Genomic DNA, 27,859 nt, shown 5'->3' with positions numbered 1-27,859 from the left:
CCATAACAAAGCAGAGTACCTGTCATGCAAACACCTGCATTATTAATAGAATTGCAAGTCTGAGAACTTAGACTAAGGAAAAATATTAAAGATAAGCCAGAATACAATGTACACAACAGCACCATTAACTCCAAGAGAGCAAAAACTCCCTTGTGTTGAATGCATTTCAGCACAGGAAAATGTTAGGAATATTGTGCATACTTCAGAAAAAATCTATCTTCAAACCAAACCTAACGCTGTTGTGGGTTATTTTTTAATTATTTGACTATCTCTTTATATGTGCACATAGCCTTAACTAAGAGAGTTTATTTCTCAATAATAATTTAAAAAAACTTGGCAGAAAAAAAATCAAGATTTGACTGAACAGCTACTTAGCTTCTAACCAAAGTCTCTATTTCAACATGTTTACCTTACCTACATCTTTAGACAGCTAGTTGCACACTGTTATGTGTTTACATAATCTGTTCAACTTGCTAAAAATTATTGGACTGGTTTTCCAGACAGCTGATCAATAAAATTTCATATTCAGAGCTCATTTTGCATAGCCATCCACACAAGTGACATCTTTGCACTGGAAATGTTAATGCCACATGTCAGCTTTCAATTGTGTTTGCCGGTAAATATGGTCTCATCTTCATGAAGGTGGGACTGTTTCACAATTCTGTTGTATTCCAAAGAGTCTAAGTTTAAAGTTATCAATTTAACAAGATTACAGGATGGTATATATTGAAAAGCACTGAGAGCCATTACTACTTTCTCACAATTTGCATAGTAACAATCAGGGAAGAAAAAGATACCTGTTAACACACAAGTAATGATATAAGAGCAATGATGGTATCTTTTTTTTTTCCCCAGTAACTACTAGAACACAATTTTGGAAATTTACATTGAAAACAAATTAATTTAAAGTATTTACTTTAGCAGCAACCACATTTGCTAGGTTACAAACCTCTCTATCCATGCTTACTGCCCAGTGTCTCAAGAGGCAGACAGAAGCCTTAGAAAAGACAGTTGTTAAAGAGCAGCTTGCCGTGGGGAGAGAAGGCAGCACCTCAGGCCACACCACAGGTCCAGGAGGCTTCACCCAGCCTTGCCAGCAGCCAGTCGGTCACACTGCAACCTTCACAGGACCTAGGCATTGTCTAGGATTTCCTAGGAAGCTTCAGCTCCTTTTAGAAATTATTTCCACAATTTTTCATTCAAGATTGTTAGCCAACAGCCTCTAAAATTTCTCATAGCTTTCTAAAAAGGAAACTTCAGTAACTTAGGAAAAGCAATGCAGGGGTGTATTTGAGAGACACTCTACCTTGCCCTGCTTTGAATAAAGGAAATAGCTAAAACAGAAGCTCAGCATCACGTAAACATATGCCACAAACTAGTCAATACACATGCAGACTAAGATATCGGAGTATGTCTTGATACTGTAAAAAAAAAAAACTACACAAGGGCCTACCACTTGGAGTTTGAAACTGATTCCACCAAAATTTAACTCTAACAACACTCTGAATACTTTGGCAAAGTTGTTGTTATCATTGTGATTAATCTCTTTCTGAAGCTCACTCTTTTTTCACCCTATTATTATTACTATTACTCTCTTGTTGAAACTTACCCTTTTCCACCCTGTATCTTCAATACAGAAAAAAATTTACAAATTTACAAGACAGAGAGCTAAGCACTTCTAAAAATGTTCCTCAGCCTCCATGTAAATAAGTGACAAGGCAGAATACAACCAAAATTAACTTACAAAAATTCAGTACTTAGTATGTTCTACACACATTACTTTTAAGTTGTGTGAAGGTTGCAGAAAGTTCCAAGGTACAGTGACTAAAACACTTAAAATGGTATACTTCTGCAGTGTCATTTCATGAATTATTATCATCCCAGCAGTAAAGGTAACACAGGAGCTGGCAGGGAAACAGGTAGCCAGAAGTGGTTAAGAACTAGTCTTCCAAAACAATCAGCAAATTTGAATAGTCATTTTGACAAATCTCGCAGAACAGCAATTTCAGAAGGCAAAGAGGCTGATGCTTCCCTGTGTGAGGGGACTGAAGGACCCTTAGGTACAAGCTGAGCACACAAAAACTCATGCAACTAAATCACTACTGATTTCTAAAATGAGCTCTGCCAGTCCTTCAACTCTTACCATACACCTCCGTCATCAAGATCATAAAGGGTTCAAGGCAAAGGTTATGTTTTGAAAAGCGTGAACTTTACAAAAAAAATTAAAATCCACAGATGTTGACAAATGTCCTTTATCCAGGGCATCACCCATATCAAAAGCCACCAATGTGTTCAAAAACAGGGGAGGACTCAAACCAGTTTTCAGGTAAACAAGATAGGTGACTGCCTGCCCTCTGTCTCCGCGAGCTCGTGCAATGCCAACTGATGAGACCTAAGCTAACACAAAAACACTGTTGACAAAATACTCAGATCAGCATATGCGTTCTGTAGTCAGAGATCCATGACAACCATTAATAACCCCACAGTAAAAACCTTCCATGCACACTATACATGCATGGAAGTTTATTTCTGAGAGCAGGTGCCTGCCTGCATGCACACCTTCTCAGTCAGGTCTCAGAAAACGCACTCTCCAGGAAATTACTTAGTCTGTGTTCTTTCTTTTGACACTAACAGACGATTATTGTTTTTTTAAGTTCTAGTCCCTACCACGCATTTGTTCCGCAGGCAACACAAAGCGTTCGAGGCGAGCTTGACAGCGCTGCGGAGGGCAGGCGTGCCAGCCCCGTGCCTGTCCCCCGGCCCTGTGCCTGTCCCCCGGCCCTGTGCCTGTTCCCCGGCCCTATCGCATGTGCGGGAGCAGCGAGGGCAGCACCCGGCGCTACAGCAGCGACACCGGGCACGGCGCGAAGCGGCGCTGACAGCGGAACGCCGTGTCCGAGGAGCCCGGCGGCACCGGCCGGCAGCGTGAAACACGTGCACGGGCGGTGACAGCGGAGGGCCGGCGGGGCTCCGGTCCCTGCGGATAGGCGTGCCCGCCCCATCAGCATGCACACGGGCACCGCCGCCGCACGCGTGTGGCCCCGGCCCCGCGGAGCCGCCGCCCCGGCGGGCGGGACGCTCGGCGCAGGGGCTGCCCCGCACAGGCCGCTCGAGCACCGGCGGGGCGTAGCTGTCACCGCGGCCAGGCGGCGCCGGCCCGGCACCCACCGCCCGCCGCCCCTGCCCAACCCCGCGGACCCGGCCCGACTCCCTGCGCCACCCGCCGGGCCCGCGCCGCGCCCCAGGTGCTGCGGCCCAGCGGCCCCTCGGCGGCCGCTGCCCGGCCCCGGCGTGCGGCCCCGGGGCGGGGAAGGACCTCGGCCCCCGCCTCCTCCTCCTCCGGAGGCCGAGCGCGGCCGGGTCCGGCGCCCCCCTCGCCCGCCCCACGGACGCTCACCCCACGACTCCCTGGCTGTAGTTCCTCTTCTTCCAGGGGGTGCCGGTGTAGAGCGGCTCGGCCAGGCCGGGCTGGGCGCGGGAGGCCGGCTCGTCGGCCGGGGCGGGGGCGCGGCCCAGCAGTAGGCTGTAGTTGAGCCCGAAGGTGCTGGCCTTGTTGTCGCGCTTCCTCTTGTTGCTGGCGGCGGCAGCGGCGGCGGGCGGCGCCCCCCGCGCGGGCCGGGCCCAGGCGGCGGCCCCCGGGGGCGGCGAGGCCTGGCGGTGGCCGCGGCTGTGCGGGTTGTTGGCGCTCTCGAGCGGCAGGAAGTCGGGCGGGGGGTCGGCGCGGGGGGCGCGGTACATGCCGGGCGGGGAGGCCGGGCCGACCGCGGCGGGGGCGCTCTGCTGCTGCTGCTGCTGTTGCTGCTGCTGCTCCTGCTGCTGCTGCTGCTGCTGGAAGTAGAGGTTGCGGACCCCCTGCGTGGTCTCCCAGATCTGCATCCACAGGCGGTTCGAGGGGCCGAGCTGCTCTGGCTGGAACCAGGCTATCCGGGGATCCATCAAACGGGGACCCACCCCGGCAGATCCGCTCCCCGCGCCGCGCCGGCCGCCGCCGCCGAGACCCTGTCAGCGGGTCCCAGCGCTAATGGCGGCTCCTATGGAAGGGCAGCTCCGCGCCTGCCTGCTCGCTGCTGCCGCCGTCGCTCCACAGCCCCCGCCCCTCCTGGCGAGCGCGGCGAGGCGGGGCCGGGCCGGGAGAGCCGCCGGCACGCGGGCCGCGCGCAGCACGGGGGGCGGCGGCGCCCCGGCCGCTCCCCCGGCAGCCCCGCGCTGCCCCCGGGCCCGGCCGGCGCGGGCGGCCGGCGGCTCCCGGCCCGGCACAGCCGCCGCCGGCGCGCAGCGGCCCCGCGCCGCACGGGGCAACAGCCGCGCTCCGAGGGCCGAGCGCTCGTTCCGGCCCCGCCGCTGCCAGCGCGCCGGGCTGCGGTTCGGGCACACGGAGGGGTGCGGGCAGACCCGGACCAGCGGTCCCCTGTCGGCACACCGACAGCTGCTGCACCCCCGCAACACTCTTGTGAGGACGCGTAGGGTTAGTTCAGGGTCTTTTCACTCCGCACCAGAAGAGGGGCAAAGGCAGCCTAGCTGCAGCCTTTTTTGTAGATGGAAAAATACATCACATACACAATACCCCAAACAGCAACAGTGAGTAGTACCAGTTCTTGTCAGACTCAGTTTTATTTTTAGTGTTTTCATACTACAGCCTTAAAACATCTTTAATATCAGCTACAAAGTTTCCAGTGTTTTGCACGAAGGGCCTGGTGCTTCCCCCACTTGCGGAATTGCATGGGAGACGATTTCTCTTTAGGAAGCTGGAGGTGGAGGGTTTAGAATTAAAAAGTCACATTCCAATTTCAAGCGTTCTGTGAAGGGAACAGTTTGCAAAGGCTTAGCACCATTTCCTGGTGACAACCAAAGACTGAAGTTCTGGCTTCTCCCCACCATCCCAGAGCAGAACACACTGTCCTCAGCACTCCTCTGTTATGTCACAGCGTGTCTGATCTGCATGGCCCAAGAGAAAATGAACCACAGCAAGAGGGTTAAATCTGGGGGTAGTGTTGACAAACTTAACTGCTTTGAAAATTAGGACCCGTACCTAAAACTACTAGTGAAAGCCAAATGGAAACTGGTGGGACTTGAACACGTCTTGGAATTGGGAAATAACCACTATGAATAATCCTATTTTCCAAACCCCACATTCTTCAGCTATTCTGAGAATTATAAAGTATAGCAGGAAAAGGTAACAAGAAGAGTCTAAACGATATTCCCTGCACATCAAAAATTCAAATTAAAAAGTTTCAATTAATAAACTTTTTAAAAAATGCAACAAAGAAAAGTGTAAGTCAAAAGCTTTTACATTACCCTTAAGAAGGTAACAGCAACAGGAAAAATAACTGATTTATTTCCTTTTTTAATAAAGCTAATGATGCAAAAACCCATGATTCAGTCTACACTCATAGCACATAAATGTCAACAAGTTTTGTTATAGGTCTGAGGTTTATTAATTTACAGGATTCCTCAGTAGCAACCCTAGTCCCAAGCAAATATAGCCAAGAAGCAATACAGGTGGTGTAGTAACACAAATGCTTTAGATTAGCAAGTATGCCATGGGGGGCATAAAAAAACAAAACCCAACTTCAATATGGTCAAATTGGGGGTTTTTTGATCACTGTTTTGAATTTTAACTCTTATTTACTAAAAAGGGAACGTCCCAGGAAAGGTTATCCGGAAACTTCATGCATTCACTAGCTGAATCCGCCATTCTTCCATGAAGTTCTGGAAGTGCTTTTCACTCTCCATTTGAAGGGGCAGAGAGGAGGGAAAAGGCTAATGCAATATTCCTTAAAAGTTGAAAAAAAAATTCTCACATCAGAGGAGAAAGAAAATAATTCTGAATGGGATTTTTATCATAGCAGGAACACAAAACCAGAAGAAGCTTTACTGAAAGCCCAATGCATCTTTCAGCATGGTGCAGGGATTTAGGTGAGCACCTCACAACGCCAGGGCTGCATCAGGACCCTCACTGTGCTGAGAACACACAGCCAACAGCATACAGATTACTACTGTGGGATCTTACTTCAGTTCCCAAATAGCTTGATTAAAACCCATCATCTAACAGTAATGCCAGGAGCTCCTGACACCCAGATGCAAAAGAAAAAAGCATGTTCCTATATCCTCATGCGTGCAAGCCTCAAACTAGGCTTTATGTGGTCACTGAATTGTGTCTGTATGTTTGACAAAATGCCTCTCACAGAGAGAAGAAACTTACAAAAATTATACATAAACAAAATGAAATTTAAGTGAATTTACTTAAATGCCTTCAATTTTTTCCCAGAAGGTACAAAAATTAACAGTTTTAAATTATCTGAAAATTAGACCAAAAAAACCCCCACCACTCAAATAAAAGCTTCTTCAAACAGAAAGGCTCACCATATGTCAGCCCTGGTGGAAAAATTTCAAGTTCCTTAATCTGCTGTCTGTCAGAGACCTCAGATTTTGCCAATTATCCTAAAGTTATATATCTTAACAGCTTGTCCAGAACAAACAATATATAGATGGTTTGCTCAAGTCACTTGTGCCAGAAATGAACAATAACATTTTTTTCAATTACCACTACCATTGCCTGAATTGGAATTTGCAACAGTAAATGTAAGGCTAGACTTTTCCATCCAACCCTCGGGAATGTTTTTATTGAAAATCCCTCACTGAGGAAACAGAACTTGAATAATGGCCATTTTTGGTTGGTTGTTTCATGTTAATATTCCACAAAGTATTAATTTAATTTATAATACTCAAACTACAAATTAATTTTATTAGTTCTCCTACACAGTTCTCATTTTGTAATTTTACTGTGCTCTCATTTTTCATATTTGTCTCTCAAAATGCAAACATCAAACCAAGCCAAGTACTACTGGTTGAAGTTACTCCTGTTCCTCTAGGAAGACAATCTTCAAAAAGAAAAAAAAAAAGCCCGTACTGTGCAAAAAATTACCTTCAACACACACCATAACCCCCAAAAAGTTAAACTATTGACTTGACTGTGGTATACAGCCATCTTCTGCTTCTGAATGTCAAGGCATGATGCATAAACAACAAATACACATTTAAATCTTGCCACTTGTTTCTTTTCATAGAGAGCAAGAATAAAACCACACAAGTAGCAATTCCTTATTTCCACAGCTGGGAATTTGACATTTTGCAGGGAGCAGAAAATGTCAGTGGTCTTGCTGCTCCTGGACAGGGCAGGGGACCCACAGCCTCCTTCAGACTCTACTTGATACCAGAGCAAGGTAAACTCAGCACCTATTTTGGTATTTTTGGTATTACAGCTCAGCTCAGAGCCAGTCTGCTGTGCTCAGCATCAGGCAGGCACACAAGCAGAGCAGCAATCCATACTTTCCAAGGACTGTGGTTAACTGAAGCAGACAGATGATGCCTTAGGGACCAGAATAAGCAACCCAATTCAGATACCTGCTTTGATACCAGTCTTATCTGTGTGATTAGATGAATTGATGAAGATCGCTTACATATATTTAGTATCTATTTACTTATGCTACACACTGTCTACATCAGTCCAATTTCTGCCATCAAGATCAGTCTTCCCCTTTGTAGGCTGTAAAGGATCTTGCTGTTGTCTGAAGCTTAACCTAGACCTATTAAATAAACCAGTGTTCAAAGAACCCCCAAAACATTTAATTTGCACATTATCATCACTTCTGCTACTGACTTGATTTTTCTTAGTTATGTCAGAACAATATTGTAGCACCAATCTTGTAGCTTAGCTCTTTTGTGCCTGTGCATCTCATCTGGTTTTAGTCCTTGATTTGTTGCTTCTTTAAATCACTCATAACTTGCTTTGTCTTCCACAGATGCATTAATATTCCTCTTTAAGTGATATGGTTTGTACTATGCACCAATCTCATTATGAAAATATTTTTTCAAGACATTCAGCTGATCAGTGCATAGCAAAAATATAATCTGTGCCTTCCTATTGCCATAATAGTTTAAGATCTAAATGTCAGTCCATTTTTTCACTTGAAGGAAAAAAAAAAGGTTCTAATTGATTAAGTTAAGAAAACCATTTTTCTAGTGGATGCCCTATCTTCTGTATATTTATCTGCAACTTCCAGATTTGTATTTGTAGATTAAATGTTTCTTGTCATTATCAACCTAAAAGAAAAACCCAAAACAAAAAATAACATACTTTGGTTTTCTAATGGTCCCCAGGAAACAGATTCTGGCTGCTACACTTGTAAAATGCAAGGTCCTACATTTGGGACAGTGCTCTTGACTGAATGAACAAAGGACAGCTTTGGAAAGAAGAACCAAAGGGTCCTGGTGGACAGTAAGTTGAAGCCAGCAGGGCACCCTTGCAGTGACAATAGCTAACAAATCACAGGCTCTGCTGGCAGGAGCATGGCCAGCAGGACAAGAAAACCAATTACTTGCCTCTATTCAGCACCTAAGAGATCACATCTGGAGTAGTGTGTCCAGTTTTGGGCCCTCAGTACAAGACACAGTAGAGCAGGTCAAGTAGAAGGCCACTAAGATGGCTGGAGGGTGAGAGGGCATACAAGGAACAGCTGAGAGAGCTGGGTTTACTTGGCTTGGAGAAGAGGGAAATACAATTGGTGTTTTCAGCTGCCAAGTGGGGGTTAGGAGATGGAGCCAGGCTCTTCTTGGTCGCATGCAGTCAAAGGACAAGAGGCACATTTTGCAGCAAGGGAAAGTCCTATAAGGCACAAGGGGAAAAGGGAAAAAAAAAAGGTGTTTCCAGTGAGAGCAGTCAAGCCCTGGAAAAGGCTGTCCAGAGTTGTAGAATTTCAATTGTGGGAGATGTTCAAGGCCTAGCACAGCCTGTCTCCCAATTCAGCCCTGCTTTGATCAAAGGACTTAGTCTAAGAGACCTCCAGAGACCCCTTCCAATCTAGAACATCTGCAATTCAATGTAGCACCACGAAAATGAGAGCAGAACTTCCCACGTGGAAGTCCTTTAAGTGCTCCAAACAGATACTAATACCTTTCATCAGGCTAACAGTACACTATCCTCAGTGTACAGCAAGAATAACACCAGGATTAAAATCCACACACTGTAGGGTATTATGCCATAATCCACCTTTCCTCAGCTGTTACACTCCAAACCTCTTCACTGCCTGCCTTGCCAAATCCCTGAATAACCTCTCAACTGCCCCTTGCTCTTGACTTCTGGTTTTCTCTGGTCTGGCCTCAATGGCCCTTGAGCCCCCCCAGTCCCACCCTCTCACTCCTTTGAGTGGCAGGCATCACATCACACATTTCATCTGACTCCTGTAAAGTAACAGCAGTAACAGCACTTCCAGGCAGTACAGCTGCTTCAACTCATCTTTCCTTCCCCTGGCAACCAATGAACTACCTTGTCAGGATTTCAGAAAGTCAGTAATTTGCAACTTACCAGTCAGTTCTCAAGTCTACTTTCCAATCTTAGAGACTGAAATCTAACAAACCAAGCAAATTTGGTCTTTTTAAGTTCCATGCTTTTAACACAGGAAAAATTTTGCCAAAACCTGGATGCCTCAGCTAAGGCAGCACATTGAGAGAGAGAAAAAACCCCTCCCATTTCAAAAACCAGCAAAACAAAATGCTTTTGTGTTTAGTTGTGGGGTTTTTTCTTGAAAAATGTGTATGAGAGGACCTCATTCACAGAAACATAAACAAAGCTTTTGATATATGGAATGTAAAATACAATTTGCATGAATCAATGACAGTTTTAAAAATATTTTCTGTATTTTACAGCTCAAAAATCTCCATCACAAATATTTGCAAAAGGTACTTTAAGCAAATATAAATTTACTTCAGGTAATACCTCAGTATAGAAAATACTTTCTGTTAGGTTTACTACTTCCATGAATTCAAACTCATGCTGACATAGAATTACAAGGAAGATTGTAAAACAGGAGACTTAATTTTCAGAAATACCAATCAAAATAATGACAGGGCGCTGTGTCTAAGTGTAGGATCTGCTTAGACTTATTTTCACAGCAAAATGCTATCATACTGAATTTATCATAAATGAATCTGAAAATTTTCTCCTCATGAAATAACAGATCCAAGTGCTGACTGGAATCTACACATTTGTCACATACTTCTTTTGGGAAGCCTGCCATAAGTGCCTGTGCAATTCTAGGAACAGGTAAGAGCAAATGGCAAATATGAACATTCTTCCCACTGCTCCATTCCCTGAAATAGACCTTGAGCTTTTTTTTATTTTTTTTTTCAATCTGTCACATAACCAAGAATATTTTCAGAATTACTTTTTCACACAAGTGTGGTTTCCTGCCAGGGTACAGGAAGATATCCAGGCAATGATTGTGGTGCTATGTACAGACCTCAGGACCTGAAGAGCACCTTCTTACCACTCCAACAATCTCAGGGTATGCTACAGGGTTTTTTATGCTGGTATGTCCTTCATACTGCATCAACCCAAAAGTATAAAAATACTGAATGTTATAAAATGTAGCATTAACATCAAAGCAAAACTGCTCTGCTCAGTAAAGTTTGGAAGTTCAAAACAGTTATATTTTTTGAAAACATTACTCAATAAGGAAAACCTTAAAAGTTCCTCGGTGTTTCAAGTTGGGGTTTTCCCTAGTGTCTCCTGATATGCAATGAATCTTCTCAAATTCATTTTCACATTGTCAAGAACACACAGTTGATCTGTACTATATTGTCCTTTGCCTTCTTTTCGCATCTGTAAAACCAAAAGAACACATGGTTTACTATTGGAGAAGCTTCTCCTATCAGATCACCTCAAGTTTACTGCAATTCTGTACATAGGTGCTCTGTGAGAACTCCAAGGTGTTCCTGTATGCACATGTGGAGCTCAGCAATTATTTTTGCAAGTCAATTTACTATAATGCACTACTGCTTAAAACTAGAGTAATGGCACATTATTTCATCCAAAAATCTGAGACATACACTTCTTTTCTGTGGCTTTTTATATGGAAAACCTTGCACATTTAACCTAACAACTGAAGCACCATCAGGTGTGTACTTTGTGTGTACAGTGCTTAGTTTTTAGACTATGGAAGTCACTCCTCAGGCTGTGTCTGACCAAAGAAACAATGTGATGAAGGTCATTCTCTGTTTAAGTCCAGGATGTACCTAAAATTACAGTTTAGAATGCCAGCCTTGTTATTCTTGAAAATACAGGATACATGAACTGCTTTAATTAATCAAGAATGGAACAAAAACATCCAACTGCTATTGCAAGTTAAAAATCAAAGATGCCAATGTAACTTCAGAAAGGACTTTTCTCCCACCTCCAGAGACATCTGCAGGATTTTTTGTACAACTGTTTCAGAACAATACAGTGATTTGGACATCAGTAATGCTGATGGTGTAATGCAGATGTTGCAATGCAGGTGCTGCACTGTTACCTTGACACATCCATGAATTTTAAGGTATTTGCTTTCCTCTAAAGTGCATTACCAGAAAATCAAACACTTTTTTCCTGTCATCTTATAAATTAATTATCTCTTCTAGGAGCCCAAAACTCAACATTTAACCCACACTGTGTGCTGAGACCCTGAGCTGGCTGCCCTCGATGCCTACCCTCATTCTGAACACTGGCTGAAATTCCTTCAGTGTTGGAAGCAACTTGATCTGTAACGCTGCCCTTTCTGCTTCTTCACCATCTGCAAATACATCAAAAAGTGCATCCAAGGCTTCCCCTGCTACCACAAGAGAAGACTCCTTCATAGCAACCTCAAGAAGAAATTTTCCAATCATCTGTAATAAGAAAGAAAAATTGATTTTTCTAGCAATGCTGAAGAAAATGGAAAGAAACATCAAAATTCTTTTAAGCTTGCAATGCAAAGTTTGCTTTTTCACCTTCAGTGTTTCAGCTGTATCTTGTCCTTTTGCCAGGACACTGCCAGAAATTCCAAGGATGCTCACCACGTTCACTCTAACACTGGCATTGCTGCTTTGAATACCAGCCTCACATAAAGCCAACAGCTGCTCAGGAGTCATACACTGGTCAGCAAGGGGAAAGGAGGGAAAGAAGGAAGACACACACAGTTACATTTTCATGGAAATTTTGAAATATGACACTTAGTGTACTTTTACAGAACACAGGCAAATTCTTCACAGAGTCCTATATTATGAAAATTTAAGAATTCTGAAAATGCAATTAACAAGAAATTTCAATTCCCTTTCAACTTGTTTCTTCCAGAATATATCCAAGGCTGACATGAAGTTGAAGTTCTGAGATTTTCACAAATTTATCTAGCTCAATACCTGCTTCCAACTCATTACAACTTACAGTATAAAAGCTCAGTTTTCAGTTTAAGGCCAGAAAGAACTAGCAGACTATCTAGTATTGTGTCTTGTATAACAAATCATTATGCTTCATTCCTGTATTCAACTCACTAATTCATATCCAACCAAGATTCAAGGACCACCAGCTAGGTGACATCAGGAAATAAACAAGCCACATTTCTACTAGGTGTTAAGTATCTAAATATTTGTCATTACAACTATCTTCTAAAGATACCTGTGATTGCTATTCTGGTTTTGAAATAGCTTTCATCTGCTTATATGTTGAGGAGGAGATATATAAAAAAATATTCCCATAAGGTCCATGAAAAACACAGTTAATGCTATTAATCTGTTTCAGTGTTCACAGCTGCTGAAATTTTGAACTAAATTTATATTGCTTTGTTTCAAAAAAAAAAAAAAACAAACTTTCCAGCCCACTCTCAGAGGAATTTGAACCTACCAGAGCATTTGAGTTTGAAAGCTTTTACCTGGGAGATGTTCTTTGATGCCATTGTTTGCAGGAGAGCCCTCAAAGCACTGGTTACAGCTTCCAGGAATTCTGTGTCTGTAGGGAGTTCTGTCAAAGAACAGAACCCAGAGCCAGAAGTTAAACAGTTATATGAGGGGCATAGGAAGCAAAGAAATACAAATTCCTTAATCCCTTAATTGTTCCTCCAGGTACTATCACAACAGGAAAAGCTAGATTTTCAGAGACCGGTCTCTGTAGGTTGTAACCATAGTGATTTGTTTGAATTCAGCATTGACTGCATCTGGAGGTTAGAACACAGCTGGGCCTCTTTTTCAGGCATATCCCTGGTTGAGACACTTGTGTGACCTAATGGACAGTGCCAGCCACTGTCACCAGAACAGCAGCTGAAAACTGGTATCACATGGAGGCCATAATACAGGAACTGAGAAAACTGCAGAAGCTGGCTGCATACTTCAGCTCCTTTCTTCTGCCTTCTTAAGCAAGCTTTTCAGACACCCGGAACACTGGACTCCTTCCAATTCATATAAAGAGCATGTTTTCCGGTGGTTTAATAACATTCCAGGAATGTATGACTCAAACACTGCATTATTCTTGTTTAACTACAAACTCATCAGTAGCAGCCTTCAATCTGTGTTCTGCATTTCTTGAGGCTTTTCATTTTCCCCTAATGGGTTTATTTGCTGGACCACTCCACATGCAGAACTTCTTGATTTATGTGCATCTCCTCCCTTCTCATGTAAACAATCAGATCTTTATGCCTCTCTTTAACTCTGTAAACCACAGAATTCTTTCTAACCACATGTTGGTATTTTATCAGCTCTATCTGGCAGTTTTCGTTATACAGCATTTAAACATAAAAAAATGGGCCTGTGCCAATTAATTAATTTTAGCATCCTTAGCTGTCTTCAGATAGCAACTTCTCCAGCTTCATCTGAGATCTTTCTATTACAAAGCATAACTGGAAGTCCTCTCTTCAAGCATGAGGCATACTTTATGTGAACTTCCTTGATATATTCTCATAGATATCTTCATTTCTGCATTTTAATTTTCCACACACTGCACTCAGTAATAATGTTCCCACAGACTAATCACATGTCTTTAAAGACATTGAGAAAAAAGTGTGTTTTACAGGCAGATGCATTTTCAAGCACTAATGCAGTGTCATTTTATACACCACAGTAGAGCACTACATAAGTTACATCTATGGCTACAAATGGAGACACTTGAAGGAAGGGAAGGAAACTTCTTGAGCTTCTAAGAAATGAGAAATGACAAAACCACACATATGCCAGACTTCAACAAAACTGTCGTAGTGAAAATGTTTTCTGACAGTTTGGAGAATTGGCAACTTTTCCAGGCTCTAAGAATCTCTCTTATTTTTTGACAACCCATCACCATTGACCTTAAAACAAAGATTATCAGAATAGTCTGAAGGAAACAGCCTGTCAGGGACCCACATCCTCAGTCTGGAAACAGGCAGGGTTTTCTTAAACCATTTTTTTTTTCAATCTTGGTTCAGCTTCTCTCATGTCAGTAACAGAGAGGTCATAGCATAAACAATCCAACATGATTATGGAAATGATGCTGCTCTCATGTATAGGATCACAGAAAGCAGCTGGAAATGCTACCTGCTGTAGAGATGATCCAGTAACACTGTACTAGCAGATGTATGGGGAGACCATTACAGTATGTCTATGAAATAATGCATCCTGAAGGAACTACATTGAAGACATTCTAGTGTTTATCAGGATGTATCACAGAACCTGTGAGGCTGGGAAAGACCTCTGAGATCAGTTCAATCTGTGACTGATCACTGCCATGTCAACCAGACCCTAGAACTAAGGGGCATATCCAGTCTGCCCTTAAACATCTCCAGGGATGGTGACTCCACAGCCTCCCTGGGCAGCTCACTCCACTGTCTAAATACAGATATTTTATATATATTTATATATATATATATTTATATATATATATATATATATATATATATATATATATATATATATGCTAAAATAGTATTTTTAGAAGAATTAAATGTATTACCTTCTCTGTTGAAATTGAACCACAACCAGAACAGGAAGCTGCACAGCTTTAAGACTTAGTTGTAACAACTGTGCACGCTTTCTTACTACAAATATAATTCCAATAAAGCTAAACTACCATAAGCACAAAACACATCCCGGGGACAGGTGGCTGCTCTCTTTCTTCCTGTAATAAACATGAACATTCCTGAGATTTTTGAACCAATTGCTTTTGCCATAATTTGGTAAGATTACTAGGAAAAAATGATGTGAAAGACTGTGCTAGACAGTTTTCACATAATTTTTTATTTTCACATCTCCTTAAGCTAGTTAGGGCATTTAAAAAGAAAATGTCCCATCTTCTTCATGCTTGTCTGATTGCTGAAAAGCTGTTATTACCACAAATACGTTTAAGCAAACACTTCTGGTCTCCCAACAAGGCAGGGTTCATCCACTCAGAGCTTCTGTGTAGACCCAAACGTGAAGCAGATTCTTGCACTATGAGCAGACTTGCTCAAGGTGCATTCAGATAAACACATCTTAACAGGATACACTGTCATGTCAGCACATTGCCAACATTCAGTATCCTTATCTTGAAGGACCAGCGGGATAAAGTTAGTAATAAACAGCATTGGAATATAACATCCATGGCTACCTTATATCTAGGTGATCAGCAAAGGGGGTCAGCAAATCCCCTTTACTGAACAGCTTACCTGTTTTAGAAAAGATCAGCTGTGAGAGATGCTGTGCAAGGGACTGAAGTGCTGAAGCTCCTCCAAGACAATCCACATCTGACACCAACAAAATGCTCTGAAGACATGTTAAAGCTCGACACTGCACTGCATTCAGTCTGAAACAAACAAAAAGCACACTGACCAGGTATTTTTGAAAACACCTGTTGAATATAAAGAGGAATCCTGAATATAATAAGGCTGGGATCCAGTATGCAGTTCACAAAAACATTTGTATCTCTTTATTCAAAATCATGTATCAGATCTGCCAGTTTCCAGATCTTAAGAGCAGCCCAAAGTAGGACAATCCTTCTAAGAGTTCTAAAACAACTGAACATACATGAAAAATAGTAAGAGAGACAAAGAAATGCCTACTTTTTAATTAATGGTTTCCAAGACGGATTGTGCGTACAGATGTCTAGAGCAACACTGTTCGGAAAAGCAGTTTTTTCAAGAATCTGAGGAGGGGAAAAAGAAAGGTTTAGCAGTAAAGGCCATTTCTTTTTTTTTTTTTTTAGTGTGTTCAGAGGGAAGACTGAAATTTTAGCTTAATGTCCAACAAATACTTCAAACTACTTATTTCAAAGTTTTCCAGATAGCAAATCTCTTGCCTGCTAAGAATGCCAGGATTTTCCTCTATCACTTAAATGGTGCAATTATACATGGGGTTTAACATAGAGTATTTTAAGTATTCAACTGTACTAACAGGTGATTTTCTAGGTCTCTGCTATTCTTTCTTATTTTGCTCTTTCTTCTTATAGATTCTGCCACAGGAATTTCAGATAGCTGCAAGTCTGGAAGGCCTTGCCAGGAAACTCAAAAAGCCCTCAAAGTTTTCACCTCACACCTTGATGTCTTAGCTCAGAATTCTACAGTGCTGCTGCGCTAACACAGTAACTGATTCAAATAACAAACTCCACCTTTGCAACCCCAAATAAAAATGAGCAAAACATCTCTGAAACAAAAACATTTGATTTCCTGTCAGTGCCAAATACTGTATTTCAGACACTTTGTACAAAACAGAGGGAGGGGAACTTGTACTTTTTCAGTGCTGACTGTTGCCATTCATTAATGTTACTTCCACCTCATTTAGCTAATACAGAAATCTGGCTGTCACGCTTCAGCCAAGTTTCCTTTCTGAGGATAATCTTTTTCATGTCCAAATCAAGGAATAACCTTTGTATTCTGGGGGGAAAAAATTAAAAAGACCTACCAGATTTCTGAAACACATGACCCTTCTATTCTCACTTACATGAGGAAATTATTTAGGTCATGCAATGATGCACCACCTCTAGGCCAAAAAAGTGAATCCAAACTCATTTAAAAAAAAGACTCTCTTCCTCCACGTGGACTGGAATAATTTGTTTGCCTAACTTGGGATACAAAGCAGGAACAAGGGAAAGACTGTAACATGTGTTGGAAATAATACAGAAGATAATACCTTCTTTGGAATGAGGTTGTTCAGAAATGCTGAGTTAACTTCATCAGAGAGGCACAGGGGTGACAGCAGCAGCCCACTCCCCTCGTTGTATGAGTTTTCCATGAACAAGTCACTCTCATCACTGCTGGAGAGTTCTTCCCACTCATCATCAGAGGGATCTGAGAACATAAGACAGACTTGTAAATGTTACAGCCCTCATGCAACAGGTATCCTACTTCCCAACTGAAACTGGCTCCTCCAAACTTCTTGGTTTAGGAATCTGTAAGGTCTTGGGCTCTAATAAACTCCTCACAAACCAAGTGCCATTAAGCCACAGTTCTAAATATTTTATTAAAAATATTTTATACTCACGGAGGCACAAATATTCTTATGAGAGAGGTTCTTCATACGTGGCCATGTCAATCTCTGATATTAACAACGTGTTGTTTAAAAATATAAAACAAATATAGAAGAAACATTTCATAAAGATTTACTAAGATTTTAACTCGGATTGTACCACTTCATTTTCTGAGGCTGATTCAAGCATGCAAATACACCAGTTTAACTTAACTTGTTTACTAATTGCAGTCAGTTTAAGGCAATTGTTTCCTCTGGCAATACTGAAACCACAGATGGATGTCCTCTGCCTGGGCAGTAACTGGGCTGGATGAAGATGTTACTGTCTCCACAGCAAGGTCAGTTGAAACAAAATGATAACAGCAAAGAAAGCCAAATAATCTCTGAGAGTCATTTCAAGCAACATATATCACATAAATTAAACTAGGTTTACAATCTTAAACCTGAACTGGGTCATACTTACATGACTTTTTCTACTAGCAGATCTTTAAGGGCAGATCTGGTGAGAGGAGTTGAAGTTCTATTACCAACAGGCTACTGTGTGAATAGTCTGTCCACAGCTGAAGGGGGACTTTGGCTGACAAGCACAGTCTAAAATCACCCTCATTTGTATTTGAGCTCATCTATCTACATGCACAGAGTTCACACTCATTTAGCTGAAGTTTCTTTAAATCTGGTTACATTTTAACTAGTGTTTACCCAAGTCTTAAGTCTACAGGTTGGACTGATCCTCCTTTCCAACAGCTGAGAGCTCTGTGTACATAGGTCAGGATATTTAATTATTGTGACCAAAAAAAACCCAAAACTATCATATTCACCCCCAAGTAATTTTGTTTGACAACACAGATTCTCATGAGATTTAAGTCCTGTAGTAACTACAGCAACAGCTATGCACTTCTGTGGCAAAAGGTAAATTCACTAAAAATACAGCAAAAAAGATCCAAATTAATGCATTTCACTTGTACTGTGCAAGTTTAAGAATTTATTTAAAGGTGATGGTTGTGGTTTATCTGATGTAAAGTAATTTATCAAGGTGTGGCAACTTGACCACACAGGCATCTTATGATAATATCCAATTAATTCTACAGCCATAACTTGCTGGTGTTAATAGCTTTTGCATGAGAAAATGGTTGTCTTTCATACTTTACCAAATCATGGCAGCAAGAAACATGAAAACAAAGTAAGACAGCCCCTTTTCAGTCTCCTGCCTCTTCTAAAAAATTCCTTTTGCATCTTTAGAAAACAAAGAAAGCAAAAATCATCCCTGGAAAGCTAATTGATAATGATACAAAGCTGACAATGCAATGCAGCAATAACAAAGACAGCAGCTGTCATAAGTTGACAGTGATTGACCAGGGCAGAGCAGGAACTGGGATCTAGAACACTGGCCCATAACTATGATCAGGTTTCTTCTAAAGTTCTGGGAAACAGAGGCATTTCCAGCAGCAATCCCATCTTACCTAGCAATGGTGACCCAAGAACTACAGACTGGTCAGCAGTGCTGGAGTCTTTTGGCTTCTTGCCCAGGTGCCCACCAAAGGGAAGCACTCTGCTCCTTCCAAACACTGGCCAGTGCTCACTACAACATATCCCTCGCCAGCCTGGTTATTTCTCTCAGCTCTGTTGCAAGCTGAGTGTTTTTATGAACTCAGCATAATGGCTAAAGCTATTTTAGTCCTCAAATAATTTGAAAATTAAATGAACAGTTGCCTCTGGATTCCTCCTAATTTCTAGAGACTGTCTGCCCATGAATGGGTAAACTACTGTAGCAAAATACAACACAAGCAATCTTACATTACACTGAGTGAATGGCAGAATATGCAGCTTATCCACAAGAGATTTTCCAATTAAAGGGGAAAGCTTATGAATTATAGCTCATTAGATGAGAAATGCAGTTACGAAAGGAGCTTCATACACTAGGTGCAGAATTTCCTTGTGCTGTAAGAGAAAAAAAAAGTTACCATTGGGAATAACTGGGTATTATTGTGTATTTTATAAGAACCTGAACATTTTACTCAGTTACTTTCTACACAATTACTCCTGCATCAGGCTAAAACTACAATAGCAGTCAAAGTTTTCAGGTTTTGGAGGGTTTAGGTGATTAGTTTTGTTTGTTGGCTTTATGAAAGAGAATTTGATAATCTCTCATTTGTTTTCCTGAAGATTAGAAGAAAAGCTACCAAAAAAGAGTTTCAGAGCTCATAAAATATACAGAAAATCTATATCCTACTCTCCTCCAAGTAACAGCCTCTTTTTCTCCTCCTCCTCAAGGTTCATAAAAAGGCAGGACTCTGGAAGCCAAGATCTACATTGTTGCCACAGTTGCATGCAAAAGCAGTCCCTACTCCTAATTTTGCAACACTTGTAGTATCAAAACTAAATCAAAGGTCTAAGATTTATCTGCTCAAAAAAATCGATGCCCCCATCCTGCAATCAGATTCACACACATCTTGCATCAGAAGAACAGTCAGACCTCGCTGTAACTGAACAAAGATTTTGCTGCAACACTTTAGGAAATATCTCTCTGGCATGAGTGCTTTTTTGTTTGTTCTTAAATGTTGGCACATATAGTATCAAGCAAAAAAAATTAAGAAACGTAAGTCATTTAAACAAAGAAAAAAACATTTAAATTAGTAACAGAAATGGCAACCTACTTTGCCACCAGATGAGGATATCAGGGACAATATGCCCATGGGTGTTTGCCCTTAGAAACCCAGATGACCAAACAGCAAACTAAAGGTGACCTAAATCACAAAACAAAATCACAACACTCGCAATGAACGAGACTCTTACAAACCTTCACTGCAGCACATGTTAACAATGATTTCCAGAGCAGTCTGCTGAGCCGTCAGTAAAGCTGTCACTTCTTTCAGTTCCCACTTATCAGACTAAAAAAATTAAAAACATGAATCAAATTTGATTTTGGAAAACAACATTTAAGTGCCATTTAAAGTATCCAAGCTGTCAGTTAAAAATACAGTCCCAGCCATTTCCTCTTCTCAGTCTACACCCAAACTTGAAAAAAAAAAACCCACAAAACACAAACCCAAGCAGCATTATCTACCATCTTTTTGCTGGAAGTTCCAGAGTAAATTCTATTCTGAAGGAAAGCCATTTGCCCTAAAATTGTCCAAAAGCCAGTCAGCCAGACTTACTGGAAGTAAATCTGAAACGTCATTTTCTCTTCTGAGTTTTCCTTTTGGTATTTCTTCCATATTATCATCTTCACCCAAAACACAGTTTTCTGTAGTATCACTCATGTCTTCCTCAGTTTCTGCTTCCACAGCAAGTTTTAACCTGTTTTTTTCAGCTTCATTCATACGAATAATTGTTTCACCAGCATCTATTGCCAATGATTCTGAAAATATCTTCAGGATTGCATTAACCGTGCTTCCCAGGCTTCCTGGTGGAATGGTATCTTTTATATTCCAGATAGTGCCTAAATATGAGGCAACCAAATTATATAAATTATTAAAGTGCTCAATTCCCAGCTCTGTAATAGCCATTTTGAAAGGACACAGCCTTCACTACTTAAAATACTCAGTGCTTATATTCACTATAAATATTAAAGTCTTTTCTCTACAGATTTTTTTTGTATAACATTTCATATACTCATTCGTAATAATTTTTATGCCCACATCTTAAGCGCAAGTAAATTTCAGCATGTAAATACTTACAGAATATTTATGTGGTATGACCTTGGTGTCACTCTGTACCTGAGATAACAAATCCTCATGCAAGAATCATTTTCTAAGAGGTCTCAAAAGTAATTTATTACACTCCAGTATCAAAAATCATCATGGTTAAACATTTGAGGCAACAAGAATTCAAGGTAGAGAAATCTGAGGTAAAAAAAAGCTTACAGCCAGTAAGATCAAAACAACTCCTATACCACTTATTTTTCACTCATTTAACTGTTAAAAACTATGTGAGCAGTTAAAGTGGGCTATCACACTGAGCAGGGGCTGAATTCAGAATCAGTTTTAAAACTAGTTGCAAATATCTGCTTGGAGTTCTGAAAGGCAGATATAACCTCACAAACCATCTGAACAGGCCTTGACAATCAGATGTCCAGACCACAGCAGAGAAGATTAAGCCTTCTGTCCTTCCCGGCCTCCTTTACCTGCCATGCTCCCCATCTCAAAGCAATGAACCCTTGGAGCACTGTACCTGCTATCAACGTTCTCAGAAGGAGGTGCTTCATGGTGCTCTCTGGACTCAGCATCACTGTTTCCAGTATTTGTTGTGCAGAAGCATTAAATGAAGAAAGAAGATCCGGATTATCTTCTGTCACTGCCTGCAAGCAGTTTGCTGCAGCAAACAACAAGAGCAAACATAATTAACGAACCCAGTAGTAGCTTTTGCTCTGCTAATGAGAAAGCATTATCTTCCTGAAAGCTGGAGTAATGAAATGCTGACACAGGAAAAAAAATTCATGCAGCATTATGCTGTAATGTTCTGACACTGTCCTTCACAAGCTGTGTTCTGGATTAAAAGACATTCTGTGGCAAACCCATACATAAAATAAGTGAGGAAAATACTACGTCAGCCATGGAACTGGTTGTAATTTATCCATTATAACTGACAATGGACAGCATAAAAAAATGCTGGAAGCACACATACCTGTATGACCATTATGAAACTATAATAATAATAATAATACTGATAAAACTAGATTTAAAGTGATTGGAACTGTTTGGGTTTTTTTTTAGAAGGACGATCTCCTCTGCTCAACAAATTAAACCCTCCATTATCAAAACATGAAAACAAAATGAAAAACACAGACTCCATCTAAAGCCCTCTTCCCACAAAATTTTTCTTCCCATGTAACCACCAATCTTTGGACTGAAAAGAAGCACAAGAGAGGTCAGCTCCATTATTATGCGCTGGTCAAAAAGGAATTTAAATTCTTACATCAGTGCAAAGTTAAGCAATGCTAAAGTGGGTCCATTATGCACTGAATGCAATATCAGTGTTACATTCATACAATAATACAATAATTTTAAAAAAGTAACTTTAAACCCTTCTCTTCTCTTTTTACCACTTACCTACTGAAATAGCCAGATCCACATTTGTGGCAAATTTCTTCATGTAATGTAACACAGCCTCCAGACATCCTTCTTTATTGAATATGTATAGGGCAGTATTGTTGCATTCACTAATGTATAGAAAAGATCAGTCAAACAGTTTTCCGGGAAAAAAAAAGTACTGTAGCAGCATCTTAAGCACCCTGTACTTGTTATTACTCACATTTTAAAAAGACACCTAAGAATTATGCATTAGTCAAAGAGCTATCCTTCATTATTGAGGTTACGATCAAGTCATGCAAATATTTCAGCATGTAAATGGTGAAAGAGAAGCTGCAAAATCCTGGACACTTTTGAGGAAAGCTGGCTTGTGCCAGCTGCTTCCTCACACAGTGTTCAGAGTTTATCTGGGAGCCTAACTACAAGCTCCTGCAGGAGTATGGAAGGCAGCTCAGAGCTGTGGGCTGCAAGCCAGCCCAGGGCTTCCTGCAGCCACAGGAGACTTCACCCACAAATCCACTGCCAGCAGAGCAGGCTGCTGCCTCTCACAGCAGTACTCACTCCACAAAATGACTGCTCTTAACCACTCAGAAATGCATTTACTTTCATTATCCAACAGTGGGATTTGTGTATCTTCAAGTTCTCACAGGTACTCTCTCTTTTAAATTGATATATTGATACAAGACTAATTCAAACTAAAAAAGCACAGAAGCTAACTAGCTACGAGGCTCTTCAAAATTTAAATTTTTAAAATATTATTTTCAAAATATTATCTCAGCCTCAACGCCAGCCCTAATTTTATCAGTATCAAACTTAGCAATGAAACAAGCAGTTCACATTCATTACCACAAAGTTCAAAATAAGAAGTGATTTACATCACACTTATTGATCATAGTTCCTGTTCTCAAGTTCTGACTAAAAACCAAAAAAAAAGATAAGAACACACAACACTGTTGAGTCAGTTACAAAGGGTCATGTATTCTGTGCAAGATGCTGAACAAGGAGTTTACCTACTGTTCAAGATTCCAATCCCTAAAAAATAAACATCCCAGCTTAGAAATAAGGCCTCAAGCCAGCAGCCATATCACACAGACAGGACAGAGGCAGTTCCACTGAGGCACTGTACAGTGCTAAACAAAATTCCCGTACGCAAAGCGTATAATGGGAGAAAAAATAAAGAGAAACAACACAAAGTTCAAGGAGAACTTTTGGAACAGATTTGTATCACTTCAATGTTTACAGTAATTTCTGTATTAATAGTGTTGCCATTTTTCTTCCTTCACCTGGTGTTTCCAATGTAAACTACTAAAAGAACAATTTACATTATTTTCTCATATAATAAGTAAATTTTTATCAGTGTCTCAGTAACTAAGGGACAGTTGCCCCAAACAGTTAATGTTAATTTTTGGGATGACCTGCAGAGGAAGGAAGTCGTATGAAAACTCCTCATATTCCTAGAGCACTGATCCACTGATCAGAATTTCATTTTCTCTCTTGTATTGTGATATGGATCTACAGGAAATACATGCAAGAAGTCACAACCCAAACAACAGACTACGACAGAACAAGTTCAGAAAACGGGATCAGAACTCAGGATGAAGAACCAATAGAAAAAAGAATTTGTTACTCTTCTAAAACTAGTTACCAACTTTGTGCACTTTTAGAATACTTCACTTAAAAAAAGTAATCTATACTAGAAGATAAACTTTTATTTCAGATGAGATGAGGGCTCATCACTACTAAAGCAAGATACATGTAGGAGCAACACAATCAGAATCAGCAAATGAATGCATCTTCCCATGCCAGGACCATAATTTCTTTTTTGCCTCACTTACCACACTCCTTTTCAGGAACTATTTAATTTAGCTAAAATGGCAGTGTTTACACAGTACTTACCATATATTCCACAGCAAATTAATAGCCTCATTGGCTATGTCTTCAATATAATTTTTGTTCATCCCTTTGCATTTCTTTGGAGAGAGCTGGTTAGCATCCAGTCCAGTGCTGCACTACAACCAAACAAAAGAACCAGGGTTGGGAAACAATCAAGCCACAAAGAGAATCAAAACTTTAAAGAATTATCAGCACTGAGTGGAGAGATCCTCACATGCAGTGTTTATTACCAGAACACCTGACTAGTTTGCTTTCTTTATGAAAACTTGAACCATTGATAGCTTTTCCCTTGTAGAAAGACTCTTACAGTACTTGCTTTGCAATTAGCTTGTGGAATCACTTACTAATTAAAAAAAAAATATTTGGGAATTTTAGAATCTGAAGTGCTGTTTCTTGCTAATAGTCTGTATGCAGTTGGCAACAGCTGTTTCTAACCACAAAGATTAACTCAGCTAATACCTTACTGCACTCTATAATAATGCTATTACTCATTTTAAAATGGGGAAGAAACATACAGAAAATGATGATATTGCTCAAGATTGCTCATACAAAGACAGCAGGTAAGAGAAATCAATGCAATATCCAAACTGCAGAGCAACACCTGGACCAAATAAAGAATACAAATTCAGTACAGGTTATTCTACAGTAACTACCTAGCTCAACATCCAAATACCCACTGAGACAAAACTGCTCACCAAAAAAACATCACTAGAAAAATGCTGCAACGTAAGTGAAGGACCTTGATTCTCACTGACAGAATAAACTTGTCTTAACTGACATTACAGACCCAAAATCTCCAGACCTTTCACTCAAAAATCATCCTAGGCAGCAAACCTCACCATGGACGTAAATTAGGTGGTCAGGAGCCAGAAGATAGTGGTTAGACATCTCTAGAATAACTTTTGTATCACTAAACCTATCAAAACATTATTTTAAAAGATCTTTCAAGTGCTTTACTGTAATAACAGCTACAAAAATAGAACTGTTTTTGTACATGTTACAATTCAATGCCTAGATCAGGTTTAAAATCAAAATAAAAATAAGCACACCTCTTTCAAAAGTACAACCAGGGGTGTCATGACGTCATTTGTCACCATGTCATCACAGACATCAAATCCTCCACAAGCACTCAAGTTTCTGGGGAAAACAAGAAATTAATGTTTTGGATGAGATACAATACCTTCCAAGAACATTTCAAAAACCCCATGCCTTTGATATTCTTCTCTAAAGGTTATGGTACTTTTTGTTTTAAACTCAATTTACTTAAACAGTAGCTTTAGTCTTCCACCTCACTAACACAAGAGAATAACTTTGGAGTTCAAAAAAAAATATGATTTCCATTTACTCATTAAGCATAATTAGAAAGTTTATTTGTACTAAAACATCACGACACAAAATGCCATTCAAACTGCAGTTTGAACTCAAGTTCTATTTCCTCACAAAGCCAAACATTTCTAGCACAAAGCCTGCTCCTGACATTAAAGTCTCAGAGAGCAAGAAAAGCCCCTCTCTTCAGACTTCAGCTGATGTAGGCATAGTTCCTCAGGCCAGAATTAAAGCAAGAGAGGCTGGCAGTTGACAGCTGTCACCAGCAGAACCCCACAGTTTCCCCCTATTCCAGGACCCCCTGATTCCACCTGAGCAGTGCCAAGTGCTTACCGGAGAGCACCTGCAGCTGTCTCCCTCACAGCTAAACTGGGATCCATCAGCAAGGGCCCCAAACAGCGCACCACGTCCCGCTGCACAAAGGCTGGGATGACGTGCTTCTGCTGCAGCAGCTTGGAAATACTGGCACAGGCATACTCCCTCACTTCAGCGCTTGGATGCTGCAGCTGCGGAGACACGGACAGGGCACGTCACAGTGAAGGAAAAGGGAGCTGGAGGGCTCTACTGAGTGAAAAGATTGATCAAGGCCAGCACCGTGGCTCCCGTTTTACTACTCCTGAATGGAAGCAGGAACTTTTAACTTCCATGAAAGCTTATAAATCCTTGCCTGGGCTACTTTATTACTAGAAAAATGCTACTCGGGGTATTTGACAAGAAAGCCATAGTCCAGACACAGATTTGACACTAGCTGGCACTGGTGAGACCTCAATCACCATGTATTTAAAAAAGGACTGAAGTGAGAGGGAAAATATCATCATTGAAGCATAAAAGACATAAAACATGCCACCACAAAGAAAAGCTGAAAAAACATAAAAAAAAAAAAGCCTTTAAATTAAAAGCATCTGCATAACAGCAAGAAACAAGTGTTCCCTACATTCCCCAAGACAATGTTCACACATGCTATGACAGTTTTAGGTGAGATACAAGAGTTACAAATTGCAAAACTAGTAACACAGTAGAAGTGCATATCCTGGAAGGCCACAGAGTTTGTTGAAAACCTAGCAGATAAAGATCTGCTGAAGAGCAGAACAGAAGAGTGGTAGCACCAGATCCTGCCTGCACTGAAAAGATGTCTCAGCTCAAGCTGACATGTGCCATTTTTTACTCTATCTTCCCATCTCTTTCCTAAACAGGTTAGTCCAGACGAATAATCAGTGATCTGTTCAATGAATTAGGTTGGGTGAAGTGAGCAAAGGGGATTTAATAACTTAAAGGAAAACGGATTTTTCCTTCTGATTCTAAACTCACACCTGTAGAAGGAGATTTACATCAGTTTTCACCTGCAATACTTAAGCAAGGACCATGGCCTACAAGTGGCCAAACCCAGTCTTTCTCAACATTTCCTATCCCTCATTCCTTACATGTGGCTCTTGAACACTTGGCTCTATCCACCTGCAGAAGTCTCCGGCCGGGGAGACCGAACGCAAGCCCCGCAAGGCCTCCCCCGCAGGGCCGAGGGGCACGGAGCGGCCCCGCCCCGCCGCCGCAGCGCGCACGGGAGCGCGGGCGGGGCCGGTGCCGCCCCGCCGTGACGCCGCGGGAGCGACGGCCGGGAGGGGAGGGGAGCGGAGCGGAGCGGGGAGCGGAGCGAGGAGCGGCCCCGCGCGGCCGCTCGCCTCCTTCCCGCCGGGGGCGGGACCGCGCCCGGGTCCGGGTCCGGGTCCTCGCCCGGCACCGCCGCGGGGGAATCCGAGGCCTCGTCCCCCGTGCCCGGCCCCGCAGCCCCCGCCGCTCCCCCGGTCCCGAGCGGGGCTCCCGCCGAGCTCGCCCGCGCCCGCCGCCCGGCCCCGCCCGCACCTTCTCCAGCAGCTCCGCCGCCGCCTCCTCCTCCGGGCCGCGCTCGCCGTCGCGCTGCTGCGCGGGGCCGGCGGGGGCTCGGGGCGCCCTGCGGAACCGCCGCGCCCGGCTCTTGCCCATGGCTGCGCTCGGCGCCGGCGCGCCCACGTGTGCGGCCCCGCGCAGGCGCCGCGCCCGCCCCGCTCCGCACACCCCGCCCTGCCGCAGCCCCGCCGCCGCCGGACATCCGCGCTCGACCCCCGCCGCCCCAACCCCGGCACCCGCCGCACCTCGCACCGAGTGAGGACACCGCACCTACTGCGCTCAAACAAGAAAATTATCAATAGAAACAATTTCCTCTAAGGGCACTTACAGAGGCGGGATTGACCTGGAGGATGGAAACCTGGAAGGGGTTTCCTCTCTGGTGTCAGTATCTTAGATTATAAGACCCACATCAAATACAGGAAATGTTGGTCCGGAATGAAAGTTAGAGAGTGCAGCTATAAATTTTCTGAAGTTCTTCTGTG

At 42.1% G+C, this 27,859-nt stretch overlaps 2 protein-coding genes across 5 annotated transcripts in view; both read right to left on the bottom strand.

The window, feature by feature from the left end:
- Positions 1-4,145, bottom strand: part of TENT4B (terminal nucleotidyltransferase 4B) — a 41,520-nt gene extending 37,375 nt beyond the window's left edge. Inside the window, exon 1 of one of the 2 annotated variants that reach the window (XM_068202668.1) lies at positions 3,398-4,145. In XM_068202668.1, the coding sequence (XP_068058769.1) occupies positions 3,398-3,936 (539 nt within the window). In that variant the 5' untranslated portion in view covers positions 3,937-4,145. The remainder of the gene's footprint in view (positions 1-3,397) is intronic. The other variant, XM_068202667.1, reaches the window with a different exon arrangement.
- A 447-nt stretch (positions 4,146-4,592) lies between these two features.
- Positions 4,593-27,847, bottom strand: HEATR3 (HEAT repeat containing 3). Of its 3 annotated transcripts, XM_068202664.1 has the most exons (16): positions 27,354-27,499; positions 25,830-26,002; positions 25,220-25,307; positions 24,174-24,286; positions 22,299-22,408; positions 21,421-21,561; positions 20,406-20,689; positions 20,048-20,138; positions 16,915-17,072; positions 15,849-15,931; positions 15,456-15,592; positions 12,720-12,808; positions 11,803-11,946; positions 11,524-11,700; positions 10,521-10,660; positions 4,593-8,665 (listed from the first exon to the last, which is right to left on the bottom strand). In XM_068202664.1, the coding sequence occupies exons 1-15, from the start codon at positions 27,471-27,473 to the stop codon at positions 10,541-10,543; spliced, it is 2,028 nt and encodes a 675-aa protein (XP_068058765.1). In that variant the 5' UTR covers positions 27,474-27,499; the 3' UTR covers positions 4,593-8,665; positions 10,521-10,540. The 3 variants fall into 3 exon arrangements, with proteins under 3 accessions (XP_068058765.1, XP_068058766.1, XP_068058763.1); XM_068202665.1 differs by lacking the exon at positions 27,354-27,499 and adding an exon at positions 27,706-27,847 and having other exon boundaries at positions 4,593-10,660; XM_068202662.1 differs by having other exon boundaries at positions 4,593-10,660.
- Between the last annotated feature and the right edge of the window lie 12 nt (positions 27,848-27,859).

The sequence above is a fragment of the Anomalospiza imberbis genome, chromosome 12 (assembly GCF_031753505.1).
Source record: "Anomalospiza imberbis isolate Cuckoo-Finch-1a 21T00152 chromosome 12, ASM3175350v1, whole genome shotgun sequence".
Taxonomy (NCBI): domain Eukaryota; kingdom Metazoa; phylum Chordata; class Aves; order Passeriformes; family Viduidae; genus Anomalospiza; species Anomalospiza imberbis.
The sequence above is the reverse complement of the archived record's forward strand: the minus strand, read 5'-3'. Positions and strand labels throughout refer to the sequence as shown.